The following is a 23743-nucleotide window of genomic DNA, read 5'->3' on the forward strand; positions in this document are numbered from 1 at the left end:
TGTCTGAAGGAATCTCACCCTCAGTACTGCCCACTGGCTGTAGCTTAAACTCCAGAGTTGCCTTTTTTCTTCCTGCTAAGTCTCCCCTAAGACCCTCTCCACAAAGAAGTGCCTGCCAGACCTCAGCAGCAGGCTCTCCTGGATTCTGGAGGTGGCAGACAACATTCTTCTGGTAAGAGGGACAGAGGCTGTACTTACTTGGCACAACAAAGAGGACTAGGAGACTAACTGCTTATCCGGTACATAGCTCTCCTTAATCTACCACGGTAATTTCTCAGTGCAACCCATGAACCAACCACTTTTTCCTGAGGCAGCAATGATTATGCTTGGTCTCTACAAAAGCAATTTTAAGAACCACCAACTGGACTGAAAGACCTTTGCATAGTTTACCCACTGACTCTGCAAACCTAAGCTAGGAGATCTCTCAACTAGTGTCTGAAGTCCAAAAAGCAAACAGGATTTTTGCTTTTCTTGAAATTATAGTGCAAACAATAACAATGAAAGCTCCAGACTTAAATCTCCAAGTCAAAAAAACCAACTCCTGCACTAAAATCCATACCCAAAAGTCACACCACATAAAACTACAGCAGCAATGAACAGATTCCACCTTAAAGTGTCCTACACTTCAGTGATCTGCCTCACGAACAAAATTATTTCACCAGTCCTAGCACACACTGGAGATGTCTTGCATAAGGGTGCGTCAGTCACTGAGGAACACTCACCTTCTTTGGTCTTTGCACTAGCTGCTACCGCATCCCTGTCGGAGGCTGGTGAAGCACCCTGTTCTTGCCCTGTTCCTTCTGTGCTCTTATCCTTTGGTTTGCTCTCTGCTTCTGTTTTCTTTTTGGTAATGTTTATTACACCTGGCGTGAGAGGTGGACGTTGGAAGGGTGCTGGTTTAGAAACCGGAATAGGAGATGGTGGCCTTTGTTTTGACACACTAGGCGAAGGTGGGCGAGTCTTTTGTCTGTTGAAATAAATAATGTTTTTCAGAGCTAACAGAGAACCTCAAACAGGTTCAGCTAGGACAGCAGACTGCTTCAGTTAGCTTACATCACGTATCTCGCTTTTAAAAAGAAATCCACACACAAACTACTTGTGCCCCCCTCAGAAGACTCACAATACAGGATTCCAAAATACCTGGACTTGCTACCTGTGGGTTAACATCGAAACAGGTCTGCTAGCCCAGGCCTCCATTTACTCCACATCAAAGGTGAACCCTGAGATTCCAATCCAAGAAACTTCCCACAAATATACAGGCAGTTTGACTTATTCAGAGGCTGGCACCTCCCTACTGGTTTTAGTGCACAAGCTGTTCAGAAAACCAGGGTGTATTTTGTCTGCACAAAAGAGACAAAGGTTCAAGTAAGGGCAGCATCCCCAGTGTGGAAAAGAGAAACTGGATCAAAAGTGAAGTCCTTCGGTGTATAAACATGGGATGGCGCAGGTCATCCAAAGGCTGACAGCACAGCAGGAAAGAGCCTTCCTTATATCCTGAATATAAGAGGTTATTTAACATGGACACATACCTAACTGCAGAAGGTGATGGAGGACGCTTCACCAGGTCAGCAGGAGAAGGTGATCTTCTACGGGCAGACACAGACGGCGAGGGAGGGCGTCTTAAACGAGAACCTGGGGATGGTTTTTCTGTTTCTGATTTCTAAGAAGGTACATAAACAAAATAATGCTCACTCTCTAGAATACTTTACAGACAGAGGAGCTGCTACCACAACAAACATATATATTCTGAACAAGATGTACTTTACACTTCCTTTATGTTCCAAAACACAAACCCAGTCAATCTGTTACCTAAGTTAAACTCTGGGAACCATAAGCAGCAAAGAGTGTGCCTTTAAGACACCAGAGAGATCAGGGACCATAAAATCCCAATTTGATTCCAGTACTGTGTTTCTGAAGCAAACACTATTGAACGTTGCAATAAGCAAGTAAACTGCTGAAATAGGATCCCACCCTGAGCTGTTCCAACAACACCACACACCACACCACCCCCCCCACCGATCAATACAAACCTAATTCTTGTGTATCTTCAACAAACCTGGGTTGAATCTGGTGAACTTGCATCAGATGAAGATACAGAAGACTTCAATCTGTCGATGCTACGACTGCGCACGGGCACTTTAGGAGTTGGGACTGGGGAATTGATGGAACTGGCTGAAGCTGAACGAGGACAGAGGTGAGATTCTATAAAAGTTAGGAATTTGACAAGACAAAACGAGAACCAAGCGCACAGCATAAGAACAGGAGAAAAAGAGGGAGAAAGAGAGAAAGAAAGATTGTGTGTGTTAGAAATCGTACAGAGAAACACCACAGGCAGTGCACATCGCAATGGGTCACGGACACAGACACCACCACCACACGATTAGTACACTGGAAGCAACAGCACCAAGAATAAAATCGTTCTGAAAGCAGCAGTCTGGATTAGATAAAAATAAAATGCTTTTCCAAACTGTCTAAATTTGCAATGCACCAGTGTAATTTTAGTCAAGCTGCATCTAATCAAAAATACTTCGGTTTTAATGACTTAGCATCTTTCTTTAGAAGTTCTTCATGACAGGTTCAAATTTTAAGCATGTTTCCCCCATACTCAAGGAGGAAGTGTTCCTTCTTCTCAAAGAGGAATTATAAAGCAGCATTATGTTAGGAATCTAATCTTTACTTTACAAACTTTTCCTATGAATTAAGCATTCGTGCAACACTATTTTACTCTACTTTCCCTCTGACCCCTTTATTAGTATATATATATGTGCCTTTTATCTACATTAACAAAATGCGTGGTGTGAAAGAAACCTATCAAGAGAAAAAGATGAACTGTTCCACTAAAATATCTTTCCTACCTGAAGTGTCAATCTCTTTACACAGAGAAAGAAACTGTATCTTCTACTTTTTTCATTAAACATAATCACAGATGGATAAGCATACATAGCTGTAAAAACCTACTTCTGAAACTAGGTATTAGATTTTTCTAGTTCTGAATAAATTGTAACAGATGCCAGCACTTGATTTTGTAACTTCATGGAAAATACATTTTATTTTTATATTTACAGCATTTGTGCAAGGAGAGCTGCATTCTGTTTGTGCTAAAGCACAGGTACTTCTCTACTGAAATGAAGAAAGTACCCTGAAGTAAACTGATAAAAATGTGAAAGTTATCTTTAATTCAGCAATAATAAATAGGTCACATGCTGTCAGTAGCAGTGAAAAAGATGGTATTTCCCCACATGACATGATGAAATACTCATGGTAAAATAAAAGTGGCACATAGATAGGTGTGCAAAAATATGACCACTGACTACAAACCAAAAAAGTAAAAACTGATTATTACGCAAGGGGAGCAGTGTAGAAATGTCACCATTACCAACAAGGACCAAGTTAAGTGGCATAAGATAAAAAATAAAGATGGAAGAACATAATTCAGAGGAAACAAGCAAAACTGGGAACGCAAGGTGTAAGGTAAGCGAGGAGAAAGGACTCCACATTGGTTCCAGATATGCATTTACTGGGGCATTCTTATAACGAACAACAATAGTAAGACATGAGGGATGCAGCTAAGGTTGCCCAGGATGTGCTAGTATTAAGTTGAGCCACAGCGTGGGCTTATTAGCTCAGTCTGGATCAATATGAACTTGCTTGAGCCGGCCAGGGATTCCCTACAACATCATCTCCTTCTAGAACGCCTCTACTACACTCAGCCTGAGTGAAGCCGGCTTGGGGCTCCCTGCGCTTCAGAGAACCCCTCTGTCATGTTCCTACAAGAGTGTCTCCTCCTAAACAAAGGTAGGTTTTGCACTCACTCCTTTTGGCCTCCTTTGAAATTACGTGTTTGTTTGGGTTTTTCCACTTTAATTTCCTAACACCGGACCAATATGTCTCAGATTCATTTGAGGGTACACCCAACTGCAGGTCTGTCAGTTAAAACAAAAACACAAACAAAACCCAGAATGAGCACCAGCAGCTGGTTCTCTGCAGAGCAAGTACTCTGGCACTGCAGTTTAGAAGCCAGTATGGTTTTGTAAAGTAAACATGCAACACAGCATATGAATTGGTTACTACTGACCAAAGAAAGTACCAGGTAAGTGATGTTACACATAACCATATATTAACTGTCCAATTCATACTCAGGAGTACAACAGTAAGCGACTATCATGTAATTTCCTGCTTGAAGAGCAACTGCGTAAAACTTTCAGGCTTTGCTGCCCTCCTGTTACCTGAGGGATCTTGTCCATCAGCCGATAATGTAGCAGCACTTTTACTCCTAGCTAAGGAGGCCTGTGTGGGGGCGAGGAGGCGACTGATTACACTACTGTCCAGAGGACTGAGCTGGGAGCGACGAGCTAAACGATGGGAACAAATCAAAAAGGATCCACATGAAATCATATAATGAAAAAGACAAGCAGTACAAAGAAAAGGCAGTTTGTGAGCACTGTTGTAAATCGTTACAGTTTCGGAAGAAAAATACGGAAGTCATGGAGAGGGAAATCCAAACTACAAGCATAGAAGGGTTAAACACTGCAATCTCTTATGCTGCACTTCTTGTCCTTGGCTTGCTTAATACTTATCATTTTAACATGCAAAGACTGGCATGCAGACAACAGAGATGAATGCTGAAGTCAGGCAAAGTAGGAGAAGTTTTTGACCCAGCTCCTGAGAGCTGTATTCCCTAGACTGCAGGAAAGGCTGTTCTGGCATAATTAACAGAAGACTTGCAAGTCAGAGCAAACGGTTATTGTCAGACATCGTTTGCACATACAAATTCACAAGGACAGCATCCATCACCCTCCCATACAGGAAAGATTCTGAAGCAGAACATCATTTCCACTGCTGGCAACAGCTGCTAAATAGGGAAGTTTGAGAACTGTAACTCAAAGGAAAAACACATGTTAGAAAAGTTGCTAGTCTTCAGCTTTAGGAAGAGTTCCTAGGAGAGAGGCATCTGTAACCTAGAGGAACACGCAGGCCAGAGAGTCTGAAGTGAGACCAGCTTTCCTCTTTCATTTTCATGCACAGTTTAGGCCAGCAGCAGGAACAGAGAAGTTGCTTTTAAACAGAGTAATGAAAGAGAGCTGAAAAAGCAAGTGTAAGATTTAAAGAAGAAATTAATACATCAGTGACATTTATACTTTAACAGAGTCAAAGTCCTTCTTAGAGGACTTGTCCAAAGGGAGAAATTTAATCTTTACCATTTACAATTTTATCTTCACCACTGGATAACTAAAAAGCCATTAAAAAGTCCTAAAAATGTAAGAACCAAGGAAACTAGAGAACGTCAGCCTACCCCAACTTTACTATCAGTGGCTTTAAAAAGAAATACTCAGCTTTATTAAACAACCACCTGGTTTTTCTTCCTTTTTCACTTTTTCTAGTTCTGGAGAGGATTGGGGATTACTACTCATTCTATTCAAAGATGTGCTCCTCTTCTTTTCTGTTCCTCCTAGAGACCAAGCGTAAGGAAGATTATTTTTAACAAGATATTTATATTTATATGATTTCCTAAACTACCATTCTCATGCTTTGCTTTTGCCAATCAGCTAAAACCACCCATCTCATTATGAAGCACTATTTCCTCATGAGCTAAATGCTTTAGCTACCATTTGTCTACACTCCCCCCACCCACCACTTTCCAGAGGAATGAGGCTGGTTTACAGACACAGTTACCCAATATCTGGCACTGCAATGTGCATACCGAGACTTAAGCCACAGTGCACAGGCTACAGGCACAGCAGAGAAAGCCTGAGTAAAAACATTTAGAATGAAACTGGGACATGGTTTAAAGTTAACTTCAAATATCCCATTTAGTGCCTCCTAATTCTCAAAACAAACTCATTTCTAGCACCTTTCTGTTCCACCTGTGAACCTTTGAGTGCTGACTGCTGAGAATGCAGAGGAACTTTGTTATGCAGTCTGTTTAATGAGGCACTTCTCTTTGTGGTACCTGGAAGTGAAAGCGCATGGATTAATTACGTTGAAAAGCCTAGAAGTCCCCTCCAACACCTGCCCCACTTCCCTAAGATCCACAAGAGTAATTAAGTCATTTTACAGCACGAATCCTTCAGAAGCAGAAATACTGGATCAGGGAAGAATTACTCTATACAAAGCACCGTTTCTTATATTCTTGTATATTACTGCTCCTAGCAGCAGGATAACAGGCTCAGACTTCTCGTTTGACCTACTGAAGCCATTCTTGTACGTCTTTTAAAATAAATAAACAATTAAAAAGGCCATTCTCTATGAGTAAGAGCAATTTGGAATTAACACTGAATGCAGCTGCCGAAAAACCCCACTGATCCAGGGGCAAGCATCTTCCTCTCAATTCGGCATTCAGCTCCTCCCAGGCACACGCACATGGCAGAAGCAATCCGGTCAGTTGTCACTGTTTTGTGTTGTCTGAATTTAGCCATCTTTTACCAAACAGCCATTTCTTCTTGAGTGCCAGGTCAAGAGCACAGAGTCATCCGAACTTGCTGTGGTGATCTAAATCAGTCAGTCATCGACCTCTACATCCTGACCATGAGGATCCCTCGCAGTCCTGACCAAACCCTTGTATTTCAAGCCACCTGAGAATTCTTCCTCAAAAGTAAATGAGGATTCACAAAGGATTTCAAGGTATGACAGCAAATTTGAAAGCAATCCAAATTACTTGATAATTAGTGACTTCCTTTGTTAGCAGCTTAATATGTACTTCACAGCCCTGTTTCTGACTCATACTCAGAGCTGAACCCTACAGACACATTAGATCTAAATGTAATTTTAAATCACAAGCAGGCTCCAGTAACTCAGAGCCCTTGCAGCTATGCCAGCACAGATATATTCACTGATTCCCGACCAGGCATACAGTGTATGAGTACACGTTTTTCTGCTGCATCACCTCCCAACGTGAACCAGCAAATTCACTGTTAGCTGTGTCCATGTGAGGGATTCTTCTAGCACAGATCATTTGATCAAAGGTTGCAGATTGACAGAAACTGCAGCACAGGCCTAGGTGAACTTGTTTTTGTATTAAAAGCTCTTGGTTTACTAATGCTTTTCATCATCTGGGGAAAATAAAACACCTGGGATACAGGAAGGCTCCTATGAAACACTGGAAAGATTCCCCAGAAGTAAACCAAGCTGATACATACTCATGCAAATCATTTTTACTTTTCTTAACAACAAGATTAGAATATTTTATCGTGTTTCATAAATTTTTTTTTTTTAGAAGGTTGTTTGCCATGATTTACAAAACATATCTCGATGGGGCAGAGGGGAAGAGAGAAAGAAGACTCACAAGTCTCAGACTCACAAGTTACAGAGATCTATCTCATTCTCTACATCCCTGTTACAACTAGTTGCATGATGCAGATTTTAAACACGACACGCTGCAGTCAGGAGCTTCATCCACCCCACAGCTGCAATCCAAAATGACACTGGAAGCCACAGAAATGGGTATATGATCTCTAGAGTGCAAACACTCTCAGAATCACTTAAAAAGATGAAATTAAAGAAATAGTTGACTTCCAGGCCATTTCCATTCCTTGCTAGTCATTGTCACAGTAAGTAACCCAGAACGCTGGCAAGCAGTGGGGTGCACTAACACTTGATACAACTAAGTTACCAATATCAAGACTACGCTAATTTATTGGGCTAGGAAATGGTGTCAGAGCTGCATGCTGTGGATACAATCATGCTAGAACTCCAGGTCAAAACAAAACAATCTCCTCCCACCCAAAAACCTCCCACGGTATCCAGGTTTTTCCATGCATCCTTCTCTATTTTGTTAAAGCAGAATTCTAATATTAAAAAGAAAGTGGGTGTCTACAGAGCACAGGACTGGCACAACAGAGAGATGTCAAAACTCAGTTGATTTTTTCCTTCCCACAGGCAATTAAATTGCTGAAGCTAACAGAACAAGGCAAATTTAATTTTTGTGCTATTTCTATTTTGCTGAAATTTTAGGGTGCGATTTAAGGCATGCAAACCCATAAAGATAATGTGAAATGATTTGTGAATCAATCATTCACCAAGATTTGACTTTAGTAAAACAATTATAGAAATAAAAAATAAAAAACCAGCAATTTTTACCATTACTCTTCTCCTCTAACAGAGATCACATCAACTGGGTCAAAGCCCTGAACAGTCAAGCTGGATTAACAAATTGCAAGAAACGCATTTGAGATCAAAATATGAAGCGAGTTACACAGCAAGGGACGAAGAGGAGTATCATTCCACCTCCTGTCTCCTCCCCAAATAACAGTTCAACACGACACCTGGTACCAGCATAGCACACACTTACTTCGATCAGAAGCGTTTAACAGTGCTGCAGATGACGACAGCCGTTTATTCATGACAGCTTCACTCTGTTTGAGGTTTGCTGTGGAGGTGGACCGCTTGCTGGCTGCGTAAAGAAGTGCTTACTTTAGAATTCATCTTCACACCTAAGGAAGAACCCTTCACACATTGCAGTAAGCTCACTTTGGAAGTATTACATCCTGAAAGCTATTTCCTGGTTTGCTTAATGAGAAACAGGAACTATTTTTTTTTCCTTTGAACAGATTTGATACAATTAGCACCAGCTGTAACACGCAAATAAAAGGCATTTAGTTTAGTAGAGTCATACCAAGATCTTGTGCATATATATGCAAACAAGCAATTTGCAAACCCTGTGCTCCTAACATGCAAAGACAGAAGCTACTGAGGCTGTCTGTTGTTACCCGACTGGTAAGACACAGAAAGTAACAACACCTGAAAACCAGTTTCTTTCTTCGTTCCTTCCACGTAAACATGTCAAAACAGTTTTTCAATCACTAGTTAACAAGAAAACCAAAACCAAATGCTATATAAAAGCAAGTCCCAAGGAAAGGCAAGAAAACATTCCTATTTCTGATGACTTCCCAAGAGTTGATGTAAATATTTCAGAAATTTACAATTTTTCTCTAAAACTATTCCTTAAGTTCATGTTTCCTATCAATTTTGCAACTCTTCTAAAGAAAACTGCCACAAGAGGCATTAATAATTCTTTTTGTATATGTATACACACACACACAAAATCATATCTCACATGGCAAAATTCAAGTTTACTACACCCGCTTTTGAATTTCAAATATTGTACTTTCAGGATGAACACTGCTCCAGAGTGTGAAAGCCTTGGACAAGCACGTACCTGTTCTACTGAATAAGCAGAAAACGGTGATGCACACAAAGTAGTGCAGACTAGCACCCAAAGCACAAGAAATTCAACACATCAAACACAAGTAATCAATTTTGCTGGCATATTGGACAGCAAAGATGATTAACGTGAACTCATTAGTGCGTAAGTACCACAGAAAAAAGCAGCACTACTCACCACAAAGGCAGCATCTTTTCCCTTTAGCCAGCACGCTACAGCAGCTCCTTATAACAAGAGCCAGGACATAAAGCACTTGCCCTGCCTCTGCACTGTACTTTTAACATGTGTACCCAACCCAGGCTCCCCTGCAAAACCTTGTCAAGTGAAAACCACACTGTGGAGCCGGAGCTACAGAAGTGGCAAGTTCTGGTCACAGTGCAAGAGCACAGTGCCCATGGGATAAGAGGGAGAAACGAGGATCTACTGAATCTCGTGAAGAAATAAAAATCTGAGCTTAATGGATATTTTCCTAACACAATAATTAAAAAATAAAAGAGCATTTTATGAATGAAGCCTGAGTACTGGGGTAACTGAAGGTTTTATATATGAAAATCAGGAAACTCATAATTCATGCATTTGGGTGTTTTCGAAGGCAAAGACTACCCTCTAGCGTCTGCTCTTAAAAAGAAAGCCTGGCTCCCCATGGAGATGTTTCATTTGAACCTCTCTTGGTTCACATTACGACTTCAGCACTTGCATGAAATCTAAGATTTGGTCTATCACCTAGTGAGACCCAGAGGGCAAAACATTAAATCCTGCCTTAAGAACTGAACACAGTAACTCTTTCGCAGCAAATTTACAAGGTCTGGAGGTGGGCTGTGCCCTTTAGTAAAGACACAAGGGATGAAACTTCTAGAATGCTCAAAAGGAAAAAAGTATGGGCTAAATATGACTGTTCAGACTAAAAAAGAAAATCGGTCTCTATTTATTCAGGGAACAGAGAGGAGTGGTGAGGGCATGAGCTAATATCTCATTTGTTGCCTTGACAGAAAAGAAATCTAATTGGTAAAGGGTACTCATACAGATATTTGTGTTTTCTGTCTCCAGAAAATTTTAGTTTCTATTAATTGCTTAAGATCTTCAGAAGTCAATGCTTTTTTGATCAATACATTTGCAAATACACGATCAGAGAGCCTCAACTTTTCCCCTACCTCACCCACAAGGCAGCCTCTGTAAATTTTAAAGCTGTGGACAATTCAGCAGGGAAAAACCCTTTAGAAGACAGACAAGATATTCTCGGGTAAGTTAGTCTGCTGGGGTAGGTATTTACAAAATACCTCTTGAAAAAATACCTCAAATATCCTTTGTACTTTTGGGGTAAAGTTAGAATACTTACATCAAGGGATTTGAAATGGAAGAGGCACATAGCACAAATCCCATGTGATACCAAACATCTGTATTTTTTTAATGGAAGGAGGAAAGCAAACTGTAGCAGCAAAGGCAAAGAAAGCATCCACCTGCCATGTAGCAAGGCTGGCAACGAGGTAACGAGCTGCGAAACACATTATCTTTAGAAAACCATTGTGGGAGCAGCTCTCAACCCTAGCTTTTCACTGAGTTTCACTGAGAGAGGGTGCTGCAGCACTGCCTTTCTGAGGTCAGATAAAATTAGGCTAAATAAAGTAAAATTGTCCATCTCTCTCTTCCTTCCAAACTTCTACTAGGACAAGGAAGCTCTTTCTTTAGAACTGAAAGACTCTGGCAGCCCAATTTCTATTCTAATAGCACATCTCCTCTACAAAAGCACCTGAACATCTAGATTTGCTTCGCAGTTATCACTGTATCTTCCTCATTACAAGGGCTCTGTCATCAGGATGCTTTATTACCCAGCCTTGCTGCTTCTCTTGGCAGATCCATACCCCGCAGGTTTCATCCCGGCACTGACATTAAAGCAATGTCTTTAATGTAACATTTGACTCTGGGGCCTCCATCAATTCTTAAATTTCAGGCCATCAGTGAAGTATTTGGTGCAGTCTCAATGATTCCCTTTCTGTACGTAGCACAGAATGGCTGGTGGCACATGCAATGTTCAATACCTGTGGTTCAACTTCCCAGAGCATCCCCCCTCCATCAACCACAAACACTGCTTTACCAGTCAATAAGCCTAAATGTTGCTGTTGACCGCCAGTTTATGGAAGAACATGCCCAATTCTGGATTTTTTTGCACCGCAATACAACAGACAATAAAGTCTTCAGTCCTAAAATAATGTAAAGTTTGAAACATGCTCCTCCAATAGTTTTCGTTTTAAGAAATGGAGCCTCTAATCCCAAATCTGGTGTAATGTAATCAGGTAATATAGTGGAGCTCATACAATGTCATTTTTCAAACTAAAGTAAAGGTCATTTTTGTCTTTCCAGCAATTATGCAAATATAAGGTGAAAGGGACCAGATACGGATTTTTTGAAAGCCGGCTGGACTTAAGACATCCTACATGGTTTGGGTAGATTTTAACTAACAACTAAGCAAGGAGCTCCCAGAAAGATAAAAAGCTGAGAACGACCCTGAAACAGGAACATACATGAGAATCGTAAGCCCAAGTGTTATAGCCAGACACTGCGTATGTCCACACGCTGTTTGTCTCCACAGGCAGTATTTCAAAATCGGTGCCAAGTTATCCAAACTCACCTACTGTAGCTGAAATTATCTGTTCCTCCTCTAGTTACTTTATGAGGCATAAGGTACAGCTTAAGCACATTTTATTATATGAGGAGCATGTTTGTTGGAGGACACTTTATTTTTAATGTGCTTCAGCAGCACTAAACATCTTCTTCCCAATCAAAAGGACAGACAAGACTAATTTCCTCCCATAAATTAGGAGAGAGCAAAGAACATTATTTTAAGTTTGTTATAAAGTTTAGCCTTAAAATTAGATAAGGTAGAAAAAAAAATGTTTTCCTAAACATGTAAGGCAAACGTGATTTCCTAGATTCAAGGTTAAATGACATTTGGTAATACGTAATACAGTAATTGGATTTATATAGGTACCCAAGGAACGCATGTTAAACACGTAAAGCGATCCAGTCAAACTGCTAATTTTGGAGAAAATTAGGGGTTCATGCTGTGCAGCGAAAGCGAAGAAACATTAAATAAAATACACATGTTCTGCCAGAATTAGGCACCGTAGTTAAATCACACGCGGTCAGACTTTCATTGCATTTTCACGTCTCCAATCGTCAGCTTTGAGGCAGCTGTATTGTATTAGTAACGATAGAGCATGCACAGACTTCCAGAGTTCAGATTTAGCTGAGTCTCAGCTGAGAGCTATCATCTTAAACTAGCCACAAGAAATAATTTTGCTTATTAAACATCCAGCCTTGACAAATATATCAACGATCCAAAGTGATTCTACGAATCTGTGTGCTGCCAAGTGCCAGACAGCCAATGGCAACACATTTAATATATAGAATTATGTTTAGATAATTGGACAGATCTGATTTTGCAAAACCCTTCATGGAAAAAGTATCAAACTGCACAAAGGACCCATTCTGTTTCAGAAAGTTTCAGTAAAACATCATTTGATTTGGCAAATGTTACTTCAATTGCTGGTAAAACAAAGTAAAAAGAAGTTAAACCAAGCCCTACCATGTACTTTAAGCAAATTAGGAAACAATGAAAGGGTTCAAAATTGCCCTTCAAAAACCCAAATGCTTAAACTACAAAACTCATTTATATTCAAGTACATGCCACTAAGAATTTCTCTCCTCCTCCCTCATGTCATATCCAGTCATCTTTAAAAACCCAAATGCACATATCCTTTCCCTGAGAATTCCCTCAGGATGCCACGACTTAAGCTGTAGTTTAATTAGCTGGGAGGGATTGTTAAAAACATAGGGGGCTGCTTTCTTAGGGATCACATTTGTTGCACAGCTGGCCAAGACCCAGGAAAAGATCTATAACAAGATGGTTTTCCTTAGCTTCAGAGAAACAAGAACTCAAGTTTAAAAGGTTAGTAGTGAGTGTAAAACAACAGAAGAAGAACATTTTAGAAATCAATACCACCAGTTCCACCTTCATCTGCGGTCTGCTGTTCTGCAGAAGAAGAAGGTTTGTAAGCTAAATCACAAGGTCAAACAGCAAACGATGCAAGTTAACAAAAAAAGGGGAAGCTGGCTATCATACGATAATTTATATCAAAGCACTGTCACACGCATTATAAATAAACACTTAAAAGTCAACACTCAAGCTGAGAGAAGACGACACTACTAAAACACACGCAGAACAATCCCACCAATCCAGGAGATAGGCTGAATTGAAGCATTTTTTCTTTTATTTTATTCCTGGAGAATAACTTGTGTTGAATTACTTATTAGCGGGGTCTTCCAATTAGGCAGTGCATGAAAAGATCCCTTCTACTGCAATCCCGATTTGCTGGTCTTGTTTCAGAGTTTTTACAAGGAGAAACAGTTAATTATGCGAGCTCTAATTAAAGAGTGTTAAAATGCATCACCTAATCTAGAATAGAACCTATTCTCTGAGAAGCTTGGACACTGGCCCCCGCACCTCCTTACCTATTACTGGTTGTTCAAATACTCAGTCAGCATTCTGTAACTCTAAGGGTGTGTTTAAAACATTTCAGATGTAATATTACAGCAAGGCTGGGTGTTTTTGTTCCGTTTCTCATCAGCCTTAGCATACTATTACATGCCCTGCATTTGAAGGGCTCAGAATTATTTTGACATGACACACTACAGTTCCTTTATCTGATGGCTGGGGACTGGCAATGCAGTGCTGCCAGGTGGTGTGTCTCCCATGTGGCTTCTCACTAGCTCTTCCCAAAGTCAAAACTGGCTCTAAGTCATTTCAGAGCATTTCAGGGCAAGCACAGACAGGATTCTTTCCCTGGGAGTTACTGTAGATCCTGTTGTTAAGATCCTGGACAGGAAAGGATGCCCAGGTCCCTATGAACAGTGCTGCACCTGCCAGTGTTCACATATGTTCTGTGATTTTAGCCATGCTGGAAAAGGTGCTACTTACCTGTTTTGCTCTCTGAATCTGGAGTTACAGAACCTCCCCATGACCATCTCTTCTGTCGAGTTTCCAGTCGCTGATTTCTTTCCAAGGTTCGATGCATAACTGCTTCATATCGTTCCTATCACCAAACAACATCTCTTGTGAAGCTTCCAATTAGGCAGTGCATGAAAAGATCCCTTCTACTGCAATCCCAATACATCAATCCCAGTAAAGCTCAGCTATGTCAGAAGACAAAATATAGATTTCTTTTTTCTCCAGGATGATATAAAATCTGTTTTTACCCATACTGCCTGATAACAAGCTTTTGGTACAAAAACTACTATGCAAAGAATGTTAAGGGCAATTAATGGTTTCGAAACACTGCAAATATGATTAGGTCGAGCTAAAGCACAGATAATCTATTCTACTCTTTACTTAAAATAGCCACCAAACAGATTTTCTATTCAGTAAACAGCACTGCTCATTTTTTAAATGGAGATGAACCCCAAACCGAGCAAAAATAATTGCTTACCCTTTGAACTATTTATAATCTGATGTTATTTCTAAGTGGTGATAATAATTCTTCATTACAAAATAGCAAGTAACAGGTTACTTGTATTTTCAGAGAACTACACAAACACTGACCCAAGTTCAACAGATACTGACATTAACAAAGATACGATGAAACTAGAAACAGCAATACATGAAGGCAAAACTGCAAGAGACCAGTCAACTCTGGACCTCAGCAACCACTGCTGACAGGACAAGGAGGCCTGAAAGAAGCTTTTGCTGCTGTCTCCAGGGCTAATAACTGCCAATGGAGGAACTTTAGCTCCTGTGCTTAAAGATGAACTGTAACCATGCTAGACTTTTCTTCTCAGTCAGGTTTCCACATGTATGTCAACAACAGATTTCTCTTCTGGAACAGTCATATCCCAAGTGATCTTCTGAAGCAGTATTTACTGCTGATACACTGCCGTAAGACGCCATAGGGACTCATTATCCAAACATTTCTCCCGCCGGAGGACACAACACTTTCACCTTCTTTCAACATCATTTCACAACACAAACTGAAAAAGTCACAGTGTAAAACAGATAAAGTAAACTTGGAAGGAAGGGGGGAAGGATTCCACTCACTGACAAAAAGTAAAATTAAAAGTTTTATTTGAAATATAAAGCTCAGCCTCCTCTCTGTTAAAGAAACCTGAACTAGAGTTTCCCTAAGGTGCCAAAGTACCCAGACATTACATCATCTGTAGATGGTATTTCCATGGAGGTATTTGCAGCGCAGCAATTCTTCAAAGTCATAGTTAAAGTCATAGACCTCACTTTACAGACAACAGAAAATCACTTATCAGCTCAAGTCATCAACACATAAGTTGTGCAGCTGTACAGAAAAACTGAGGATCTGTGAGAAGCCGGGTGTCTCAACCGTAGCCATGACTTGTTGTCTTCAAGACCCTTAGAAAGAGAACCACTTTTTTCCACAGTATTTGCTATTGTGCTTCTACTTTATCTAAGGAAGATGATTAACTAAATGAGACTTAGATGAAGTACCAAACAAGAATGTTGAAGACTATTTTTTCATGTGCTTCCATCTACTAAATTTACAACTTTAGATGGTATTTTGCTGGCAAACACTTCCCTCAGATAGCTTAGCTTCTTTGAAAGTGATTACTTTCTAATGTCGAAGTACCAAAGTCAAGATCTGTTTTCATTTTCTGCTTCAAAGCAAGGTTTACAGGTCAAGTGCACACTGTTTTCCTCACCTGCTGAATTCTTCGTGTATAACTCCCTGAGTACAGGGTCATCTTCCTCCAGGGACCACAGAGAAGACAAGGTTAACTCCAATCACTCACTGGCTAGTCCTTGTCTTCCCTGAGTATTCACCCCGATGGCCACTGAAAACATATCCACCATCCTCAAAATTACATGAGTAAATGTACTACAGGCTTAGCGGTAACAACTCCTGAAGCGTAAGAGATGTTTCTTGCTTAAAGGAGATGCTAAAAGAGATGAGACTGCACTGACTGCAGTCAAGGCCCACCCAAACATTTCTGGTTCTTCTCCAGCAATGTAAGCTATTCTATGAAGTTCAAATGGAATATCAGTCTGAACACACCCAGGAGCTGATTACAGACAACCGAACACCAGCGCAGAATACTGCTAGTCAAAGGGGTAAAAAAGATGTATTGCCAGAACAATGTAACATTGGCTGGACTTCAAGGGAACAGCCAGCCACGCTTACAGGCTCTTCAATGACCCACAGCAAGTTCTTACAACTAGCTTATGAAAGCACATGTGCACGTCATGCACATACGCTCCTGCGACCCTGGAAATGAACCCTCTGAGAGCCTGCATCACAGCTGCAGACCTATTTTTCCAAAAAGGATGGCATAACTTCATGTATTTATTTCTACTTTCAGCTTCTATCAATTTGCAATGAGCTCCGCAACTCAACTACTGCTCTGCTGGTCCATGTGCAGTCAAGGCAAAGGCAAAGAGCCAAGTAAGAACAGCCAATACCCAGCTCAATGCAGCAAATGGTAACTACACAGAAACCATTATCAACTGTCTGACATACAGTAACCAACTGCAGTTCAGAAGAACTGAAAGAATGTGGGCCTCTTATGCCACAGTGGGGCTCCCGGGAAGCAAGAAACAAAATTAAGAAAAGTCTAAGACTTTTCACCCATCCTGATTTACAAACAGAATCTAGAGTGCACTGAAAGGGATCCAGAAATTCAGGAACATGGGGTGGGGTATTTGCTCATGTGAAAAATAACCAGTGAGCAGTCAGCAGCCACAGGTCCTGAAGTCCTGAGTACCTTGGGTATTGCTAAAGCCAGGGCCTGGGATGGGGAAGGAGGATATGTGTCTCTACAGCCCACTGTGCAGATGTGGAAAATATCTTTACATTCTAATATATTCCCCATTTCCATAACTTTCTATTTCACACCACAACAGAGCATAGTAATGTAGGAAAACAATGAAAGGATTTCTTTAAAACTGTAGAACTTTGATGTGTAGTACCTTTTCCTCCTCTATTTTTTGTTTTCTCTTTTCTTCTACTGCTGCCCTTCGCTGTTCCTCCTTCTGCTTCTGTTCTTTCAGCTTTCTCTGCCTTTCTTCTAACTGTTTTTCATACTGGAGTTTTGCTTTTCTCTCCTTTTCAAGGATCTGTGTCTCTTTGGCAGCTGTAAATTTTTAAGAAAAAATTAAAATAAACCTCAACTATTAATTGATATTACGACACAACTTACAGGCAAGACACTACCAAGCACAATTATCACCACTTAAAGCTACAGCAAGATTAGCTTGCAGAGCTGGATGATGCTGCACAGGACAACAGAGAAGTCTTTAATTCTGTCTCCAGGTTAGGCTGAAATTAGAGCCGTTCCTGCCATTAGACTTTACTGTCTAGACAGGAATGTCAGGACATGCATATACACTATGTTAAGCAACTACTTTTCTTGTCATCACACAAGTGAAATCTTTTAAGTCAGTAATAAGTTGAGTATCAAAAGACAGAATTTTCTATGTCGCGATTTTCTTTTCTTTTTAGAACGAGATATAATTAAAAGTTTTAAAACACTGAGTGACACGATGGGGAAACCTGCCAGCTACTGTATCCAAGGTCAAAATAGTTGTATCACTATCCTCCACAGCCTCCACCTAGGAAGACCTGTGTGCAGCTTAACAGGAAGCTTCAAGTCCTGTGACAAAAAGCTAGTGGCTGAATACACAGTGGAAACATTTTCCGTGACTATGGATGACATGAACCGAGACATCAGATAATGACACCAACAATGCACGAGCAGTATCTACATATAAATTCAGAAGTATTTTGGGGGGCTTGTATGTGTCCTAGTCCTATCCTCCCTCCACACCAGGATAACAAGAAGAGACCAAGAACCGGGGCTACAGGCCACAGTGTGACCCCTTCATCTCTCACTGCGCGTACATCCACTGATTCACATCACAAACAGCTTAAAGCTGGGCAAGAATTTCATGCTCTCCTCTAGGTCTCAGACTCTGCTCAGATAAAGCATATCTTGCTGACACTTCAGTCTGGGAGTCATTCTGGTGTGGAAGGGAACAAGGGAAGCGGTGTTCAAGGCTATCAAGCCATTCAACTAGTTAAATCTTTCCTGGTTTTCTCTGAATCAGCATTTCCCCAAACCTCAGTCTACAGGAAGCAGTTTCTAAGCTAAAAGTTTTACTTCCAGAAGTGTTTTTGTTAAGGCTTTCAATAGCAAATTGGCTAAATTTGCCTGGTGGTCACTAAGAAATGGAAGGTCAGAAGTAACATACAGCTTCAAGAAACTAAATATCTCTGGAAATTTTTCCTCTCAAATCTAGTATTTCTCATTCAGGTTCACAGATGGTGACTGATGCAAGACCAAGAGCAGTCCTTGTCTCTTGTCCCCAGCAAGCCAAAAAACCTGACTGAACAAGAAGTAAATTATTCCTTTATCACAAACATTTTAGAAAATTGTATTTTAATTGACAATACCATGTTGCTTTTCTCGCTCTTCTCTACGCTCTCTGGCCAGTCTTTGTCTTTCTTCTGTTCTTAGAGTGGAACCATCTATCACTACAAAAAAAAAATTGAAGACACATAATTGTCAGTTATTCTGAACATTCAAATTCAAATAAAAAGTCAAAAGTCTTTACTATCAGAAGGATAATGGAATTTCCAGAGAGATATACATACCTTCAAACTACTGCACACTTTATGCAGAGATTAAAATATGTCATCTGAAAAATGCACCGGGAGCTGAATACCCTCCTTTCCCCCTTTCTCATTCCCACACAACAAGCAAACTGCTATTTTCAACAGGTGCAGCAGAAAGTAGATACAGTATTAAAAGGCTAAATGTGTACAAAAGGAAAGCCTGAGCTGAAGTCACACATGTGAGAACATACCCCTATTCCCATTTCAGCTCTGATCCTCATTCCCGCACATACTAATTCCCATAATCAAGAATTACAGAAATCTAGGAAGACTCAATCTCAGAACAGATGAGTCACCCGTCATGATAAATTCAAAGCGCTGTTTGCAGGCTAAGCAGAACCAAGGCTGCTTAAGTCTTCCCAGATATAAGAACTTGAATTTCAGCAAGAAGTGAACTGGTAACCTGAGCAGAGCACAAAACACTCATTTATCTCTGCTGTTAGGACCCACCAAACAGAGAGGCAACTGCACCAACTGAACTCTGAGCAAGGAAAGAGCCAGCCTGCCATTAAAACCAGACCTTCAAGGAATCTACAAGGTGCTTTATACTCCAATGCCTCCTGAAGAAAGAGCATCAAACTTCTTTTTAAACGATGTTTTATTCATTCCTTACTAACTCTCTCTTGTGAACCCCAGTATTTCATTAAGAACAATGACGAATACTTATACCTGGTTTAGTTGCTGTCTTTATATTTATGGAGGTTTGGACTGCAATAGGGCTAACACCACTTTGGCTTCTTCTTTCTTCTGCTATGGCTTGGGCTGCAGCAACTGTGAGAAAGAATCAATCCATATGAAGAAAAAGCTCCACAACCAAAATTCATGAAATAAATACCTAAAATAAACATCATATTCTGTTTGAGAATTATTATTAAATAACTAACTTGGGACTGCTCAACTTGTAGGAAGAAAAAACCCTGCCGAAAGAGAGGTCAGACCTGGCAGAGCTTTTCTGTATAAAAACAACTGTTATGGAAACTTACTTCCTAAAATGTGTAGCGAAGAGCTATCGAGTTTCAAAATAAATCAAACAATTCTTCTAAGAAGAAAACCAACATTTAACAAAGTTACGAGTCTGATTTATACCTAATAAAAACTCTTTACTCCCACAGGTGTGATTGTGGGCTGAACAAATACATGTAATAGTCGATTAGCTCTGATAGAATCATTCTCTGAGAAGACCCAAGTAGGGAAAGGTTTATGAAGATCTTTCACTATTTCATGACAGGAAACAGAAAGTGGGTTAGCTGCATCAAGTAAACCATTAAGTGATGCTTACAATGTACTTCTAAAACTAATTTTAATTATAAATTAGGCTCCAAAACAGTAATTTGAGCATTTGTGCAGAGATCCACTCACTGCATTAGAGTTTCACCCAAGTGAGTACTGCAGGGCTATGTATCCCAGTTAGTCACACAGAAACCAAGCGTTAGCAATATTAATTTAGCTAAATAATGAAATGCATTAATAAGCCGAAGAGACTAATTTACCATATCACTGCCCACAGATTTTCTTTATTTTGGTATCAAATTTCAACTAATTTGGTATCAACTTTTTAACTAATCACCCTTTAGGGTGCGAAGGGGAAGGGTTACAGGGAAAGCAAGCAGGGAAACCTGCTTGGGGTAAGGCAGCATTACCCCATTTTCCTGCAGAGCGTTGAACAGCAGCGTCCTCACAGCAATGACACCTTGTTCTCACCTTGGCTAACAGACATGGGGAGATAACTTGGTTCTTATAGAAAACCCCAGCTTCGGGGGAAGCAAGAACACACCACAAAATCAACCCAACACAAGAAAGTAGAAGCTGTCTGTTTCAATAGGAAAAGACAATCTACAAACGTAACTTGTAGTGCCGCAATTTCAGCCACAAAATGAAGGACAAATAGTAGAATTTGGTGTTACATTTAGAAAAGATGACAGCTTTGCCAGTGATGCCAGGCTTCCCTTTAATAGAGCAGTGCAGAATGCAAAAGAGGAAGGAAGAGTCTCCCTCTTCTCCATGCATTGCCATGACAACTAGTTGTGTCATGGTAATAACCCCCCCAAGGCTGCGCCCAAGAACAATCATCTCAGAGTGTTTAATCCCATGTGATGCCAGTGATAAATGCTGATTACAATACTTATTCAGCAGCTCTAAATTGTCACCCGCAGCTGCTGCCATGTCTTGAATTAATTTTTCATTGCAGCACCAAACAAAAGTCTTCCTCAGTTCCATTCCATACATCTCGGAGGCTCTTTTCTAACAAGTCAGAGACTTGTATATGTACACTGTGACAGGGTATGATTACCAATTGGCAAAGAGAGAACAGCTCAAAAAGGGCTCACTGTCATTTCCCCTATGAAGACCAAAAGTCAGTCAAAAACCTGATTTTGTACACTGCTGCACATCACATGGATGGGAAACTAGCCCAAAAATTCACCAAGGGCAGAACAACAAAATTAATTCTCAACACAATTAGATGGGAAAACAGCCTGAGAAAACCAGCCTGCTGCAGGTTTTTCTGAGAGCAAAAATATACAGCTGGGTCATTCATATCCAATAACATCTTTGTAGATCACAAAGGCTGAAAAGAAACACAAGCTTCTTCAAATACCACTTAAAGTTAAGACAGACACAGGAACCTAGCTGCATCTTTACTCCAGTGTCCGTCAGCAAGGGAGGAGAGACGGGAGGTGTGCAGGAAGCAGGCTAAGCCCAGCTGGGAAATGAGCCCAACAAGGTAAATTCACCCTACACCTACACCAGCTTTAGTTAAAACTGACAGTGGAGTTTTGCCTCAACTCTCAAAGTTTAAGCATCCGAATTTCTGTAACCAAGTTACAGTAAGAAGCAAGCTGCAGTTTAAATAGGTACACTTTTAATCTTATTTGACTTGCAGAAAGGTTTTATTATTAGATATCTTGCTGAACAAACAAGTCATAATGCATGTAGGGAGTACGTATTTATTATTCACTTAAAAATAAACAAACACTTGTATAATGTTCATGATTAGAAGACACATTGAAAAATATGTGTCATATCTGAAAAGCAATTAGTTTATCTTAATTAAGGTTGCAAAAAATTACTTGAGGTTCTATAGAACGGGAAAGTGGGTTACAGAAACAGTACAGCTTGCAGAGGACACAGAGGTGAAAAAAGTCTAGAAATACTCATAGGATTTTGTGCATCAAGGTTTTGCTTATTTCATTATTTGCATGGAAACAACATTCTTACAAATTTGGAAGTGTGAGATTTAAAGGCACTAAGAGTGCGCCTTTACGTTACGCAGAAGCAATCCATTTAACTAACAGAAAGTCCGAATTAGAAGTGAACTTGGGAGTTGAACAAAAGGTTATTAAAAGGGGAACAGCCATCACACTGGATGCATCCCCAAGACGTGTGAGCTCAGTTTTACCAAGTCCCAGGTCACCTGACAGGTTTTACAGCCCTTGTCCATTTTATGGTAAATTTACAAGGTGAAACTGATTTTCAACATCCACACTCTACTCTGGAAGAGAAAATGAGTTGCACACTTTTGTACTCTGCAGCCTTTAAAAAAATATACATTTTATTTTGCTTTAATATGATAAAAGAAATCTTAAATTTAATAGTTTTAAATAGTCTTTGGCACAGATGACTATCTTTTTTTTTGCCTAGATTTCCATAATGACTGTAGCAGAATGCTAGGAAGCAAAGCCTCACTGAGAAGTATTTTCCACAAAATCTAACTATATCTATAAAATAAGCCTAATATGTCTGTAATTATAGGATACCCCAGAAAGGGAAACTGGATAACAACCATTTTGCTACAACCTGTGTCATGTGCTCTGTTACTGGGGGCTGCCTTCATAGCCATACTCGGCAAACTTCCTGGAGCAGAAAAACTCTTAGAGGCAAACAAAATCTCATTTCTCTTCTGAGCCTCCCCTCCCACAGTAGTCACTAAAGGCTTTCACAACCATAATTTGTGATCAGCATAATGTCTGCTTATTTTACAGTAGTCTGCCCTTAAACACTTCAGCTAAAATTAATAAAAGCACAAGCCACACATGTGGCCAATAACAATATTTGCATTCATGCGTAATAAAGTAGGGCGATGTGGAACATTAAACGGCTGGGTAATTTGGGAAGCAGTTCTCCTTCTGCACCCTCATCACCATTTAGCACTATGTGTCTGGCCAAGCATATCACGGATAAACCACACCAACAGAAGCACCAAGAACTGGCCCCTGTGGGAGGCAACGTGCCAGATAAAGCCAATGCTCCCAACTTCACCATCCAGCTCACAATCACACTAACCGCGCAGGTACGGTGCTCCCTCCCTGGCACTGAGCGCAACCGCCCTTATTTCCCTTTGCTGATCAGGTTTCCAACATGCCCTGAAGAGACCAGTGCTAAAAATAAACCTTTATTTCTATTTCAATCCTTGCACTGAGTTAATACCCTCAGCCCTTGCCAAAGCCGTCAAAGGAACCGCACAGTTGCTGTTCTTAGTAAACCTCATTAGGGACTGAACGGGCTCCATCTCTTTACCTAGCGAGGTTTAGAGCTCCCACCCCACCGTCCCTCCCGCTATCTCTGACCCAACCGGACTGCCCCACTCGCTCTTCCCTTCCCGTGCTGAGCCAGAAAGGAGGGCAGAACTTGCTGACTTTCACAGCAATCCTTTGGGTTTTGATTTAACGACTCACTATGCAAACAAACAAAAAATCCCAGACCAAGCCTTCGAAACAATGATCAGGAGGTGTCCTGAATGCTAAGCTTTGTACAAATCTAAGTGTTTTCAAGGAGGTTACAAGAGGCCAATAAGCAATCCATAAACCAAAAGTGAACTTCCCAGCAAAACATCTCTGGTTTTATAGCAAACTGTGTCAAATCTGCAAGATGCCATTTTTGTCTTGCTCCACTACGG

At 40.5% G+C, this 23743-nt stretch overlaps 1 protein-coding gene across 1 annotated transcript; it reads right to left on the reverse strand.

Annotated features, from left to right (window-relative positions):
- Positions 1-722: 722 nt before the first annotated feature.
- On the reverse strand, positions 723-19615 carry LOC104488587 (ensconsin-like; the record flags this gene model as incomplete). The annotated part of the gene is made up of 12 exons (XM_010135113.1): positions 19519-19615; positions 18628-18708; positions 17145-17308; positions 14136-14250; positions 13158-13190; positions 8288-8389; positions 5852-5950; positions 5351-5449; positions 4227-4352; positions 2057-2202; positions 1530-1660; positions 723-967 (listed from the first exon to the last, which is right to left on the reverse strand). Coding segments are annotated over exons 4-12 (1078 nt in total), but the record flags the coding sequence as incomplete, so codon positions are not given.
- Between the last annotated feature and the right edge of the window lie 4128 nt (positions 19616-23743).

The sequence above is a fragment of the Buceros rhinoceros genome, unplaced genomic scaffold, assembly GCF_000710305.1.
Source record: "Buceros rhinoceros silvestris isolate BGI_N320 unplaced genomic scaffold, ASM71030v1 scaffold38750, whole genome shotgun sequence".
Lineage (NCBI taxonomy): Eukaryota > Metazoa > Chordata > Aves > Bucerotiformes > Bucerotidae > Buceros > Buceros rhinoceros.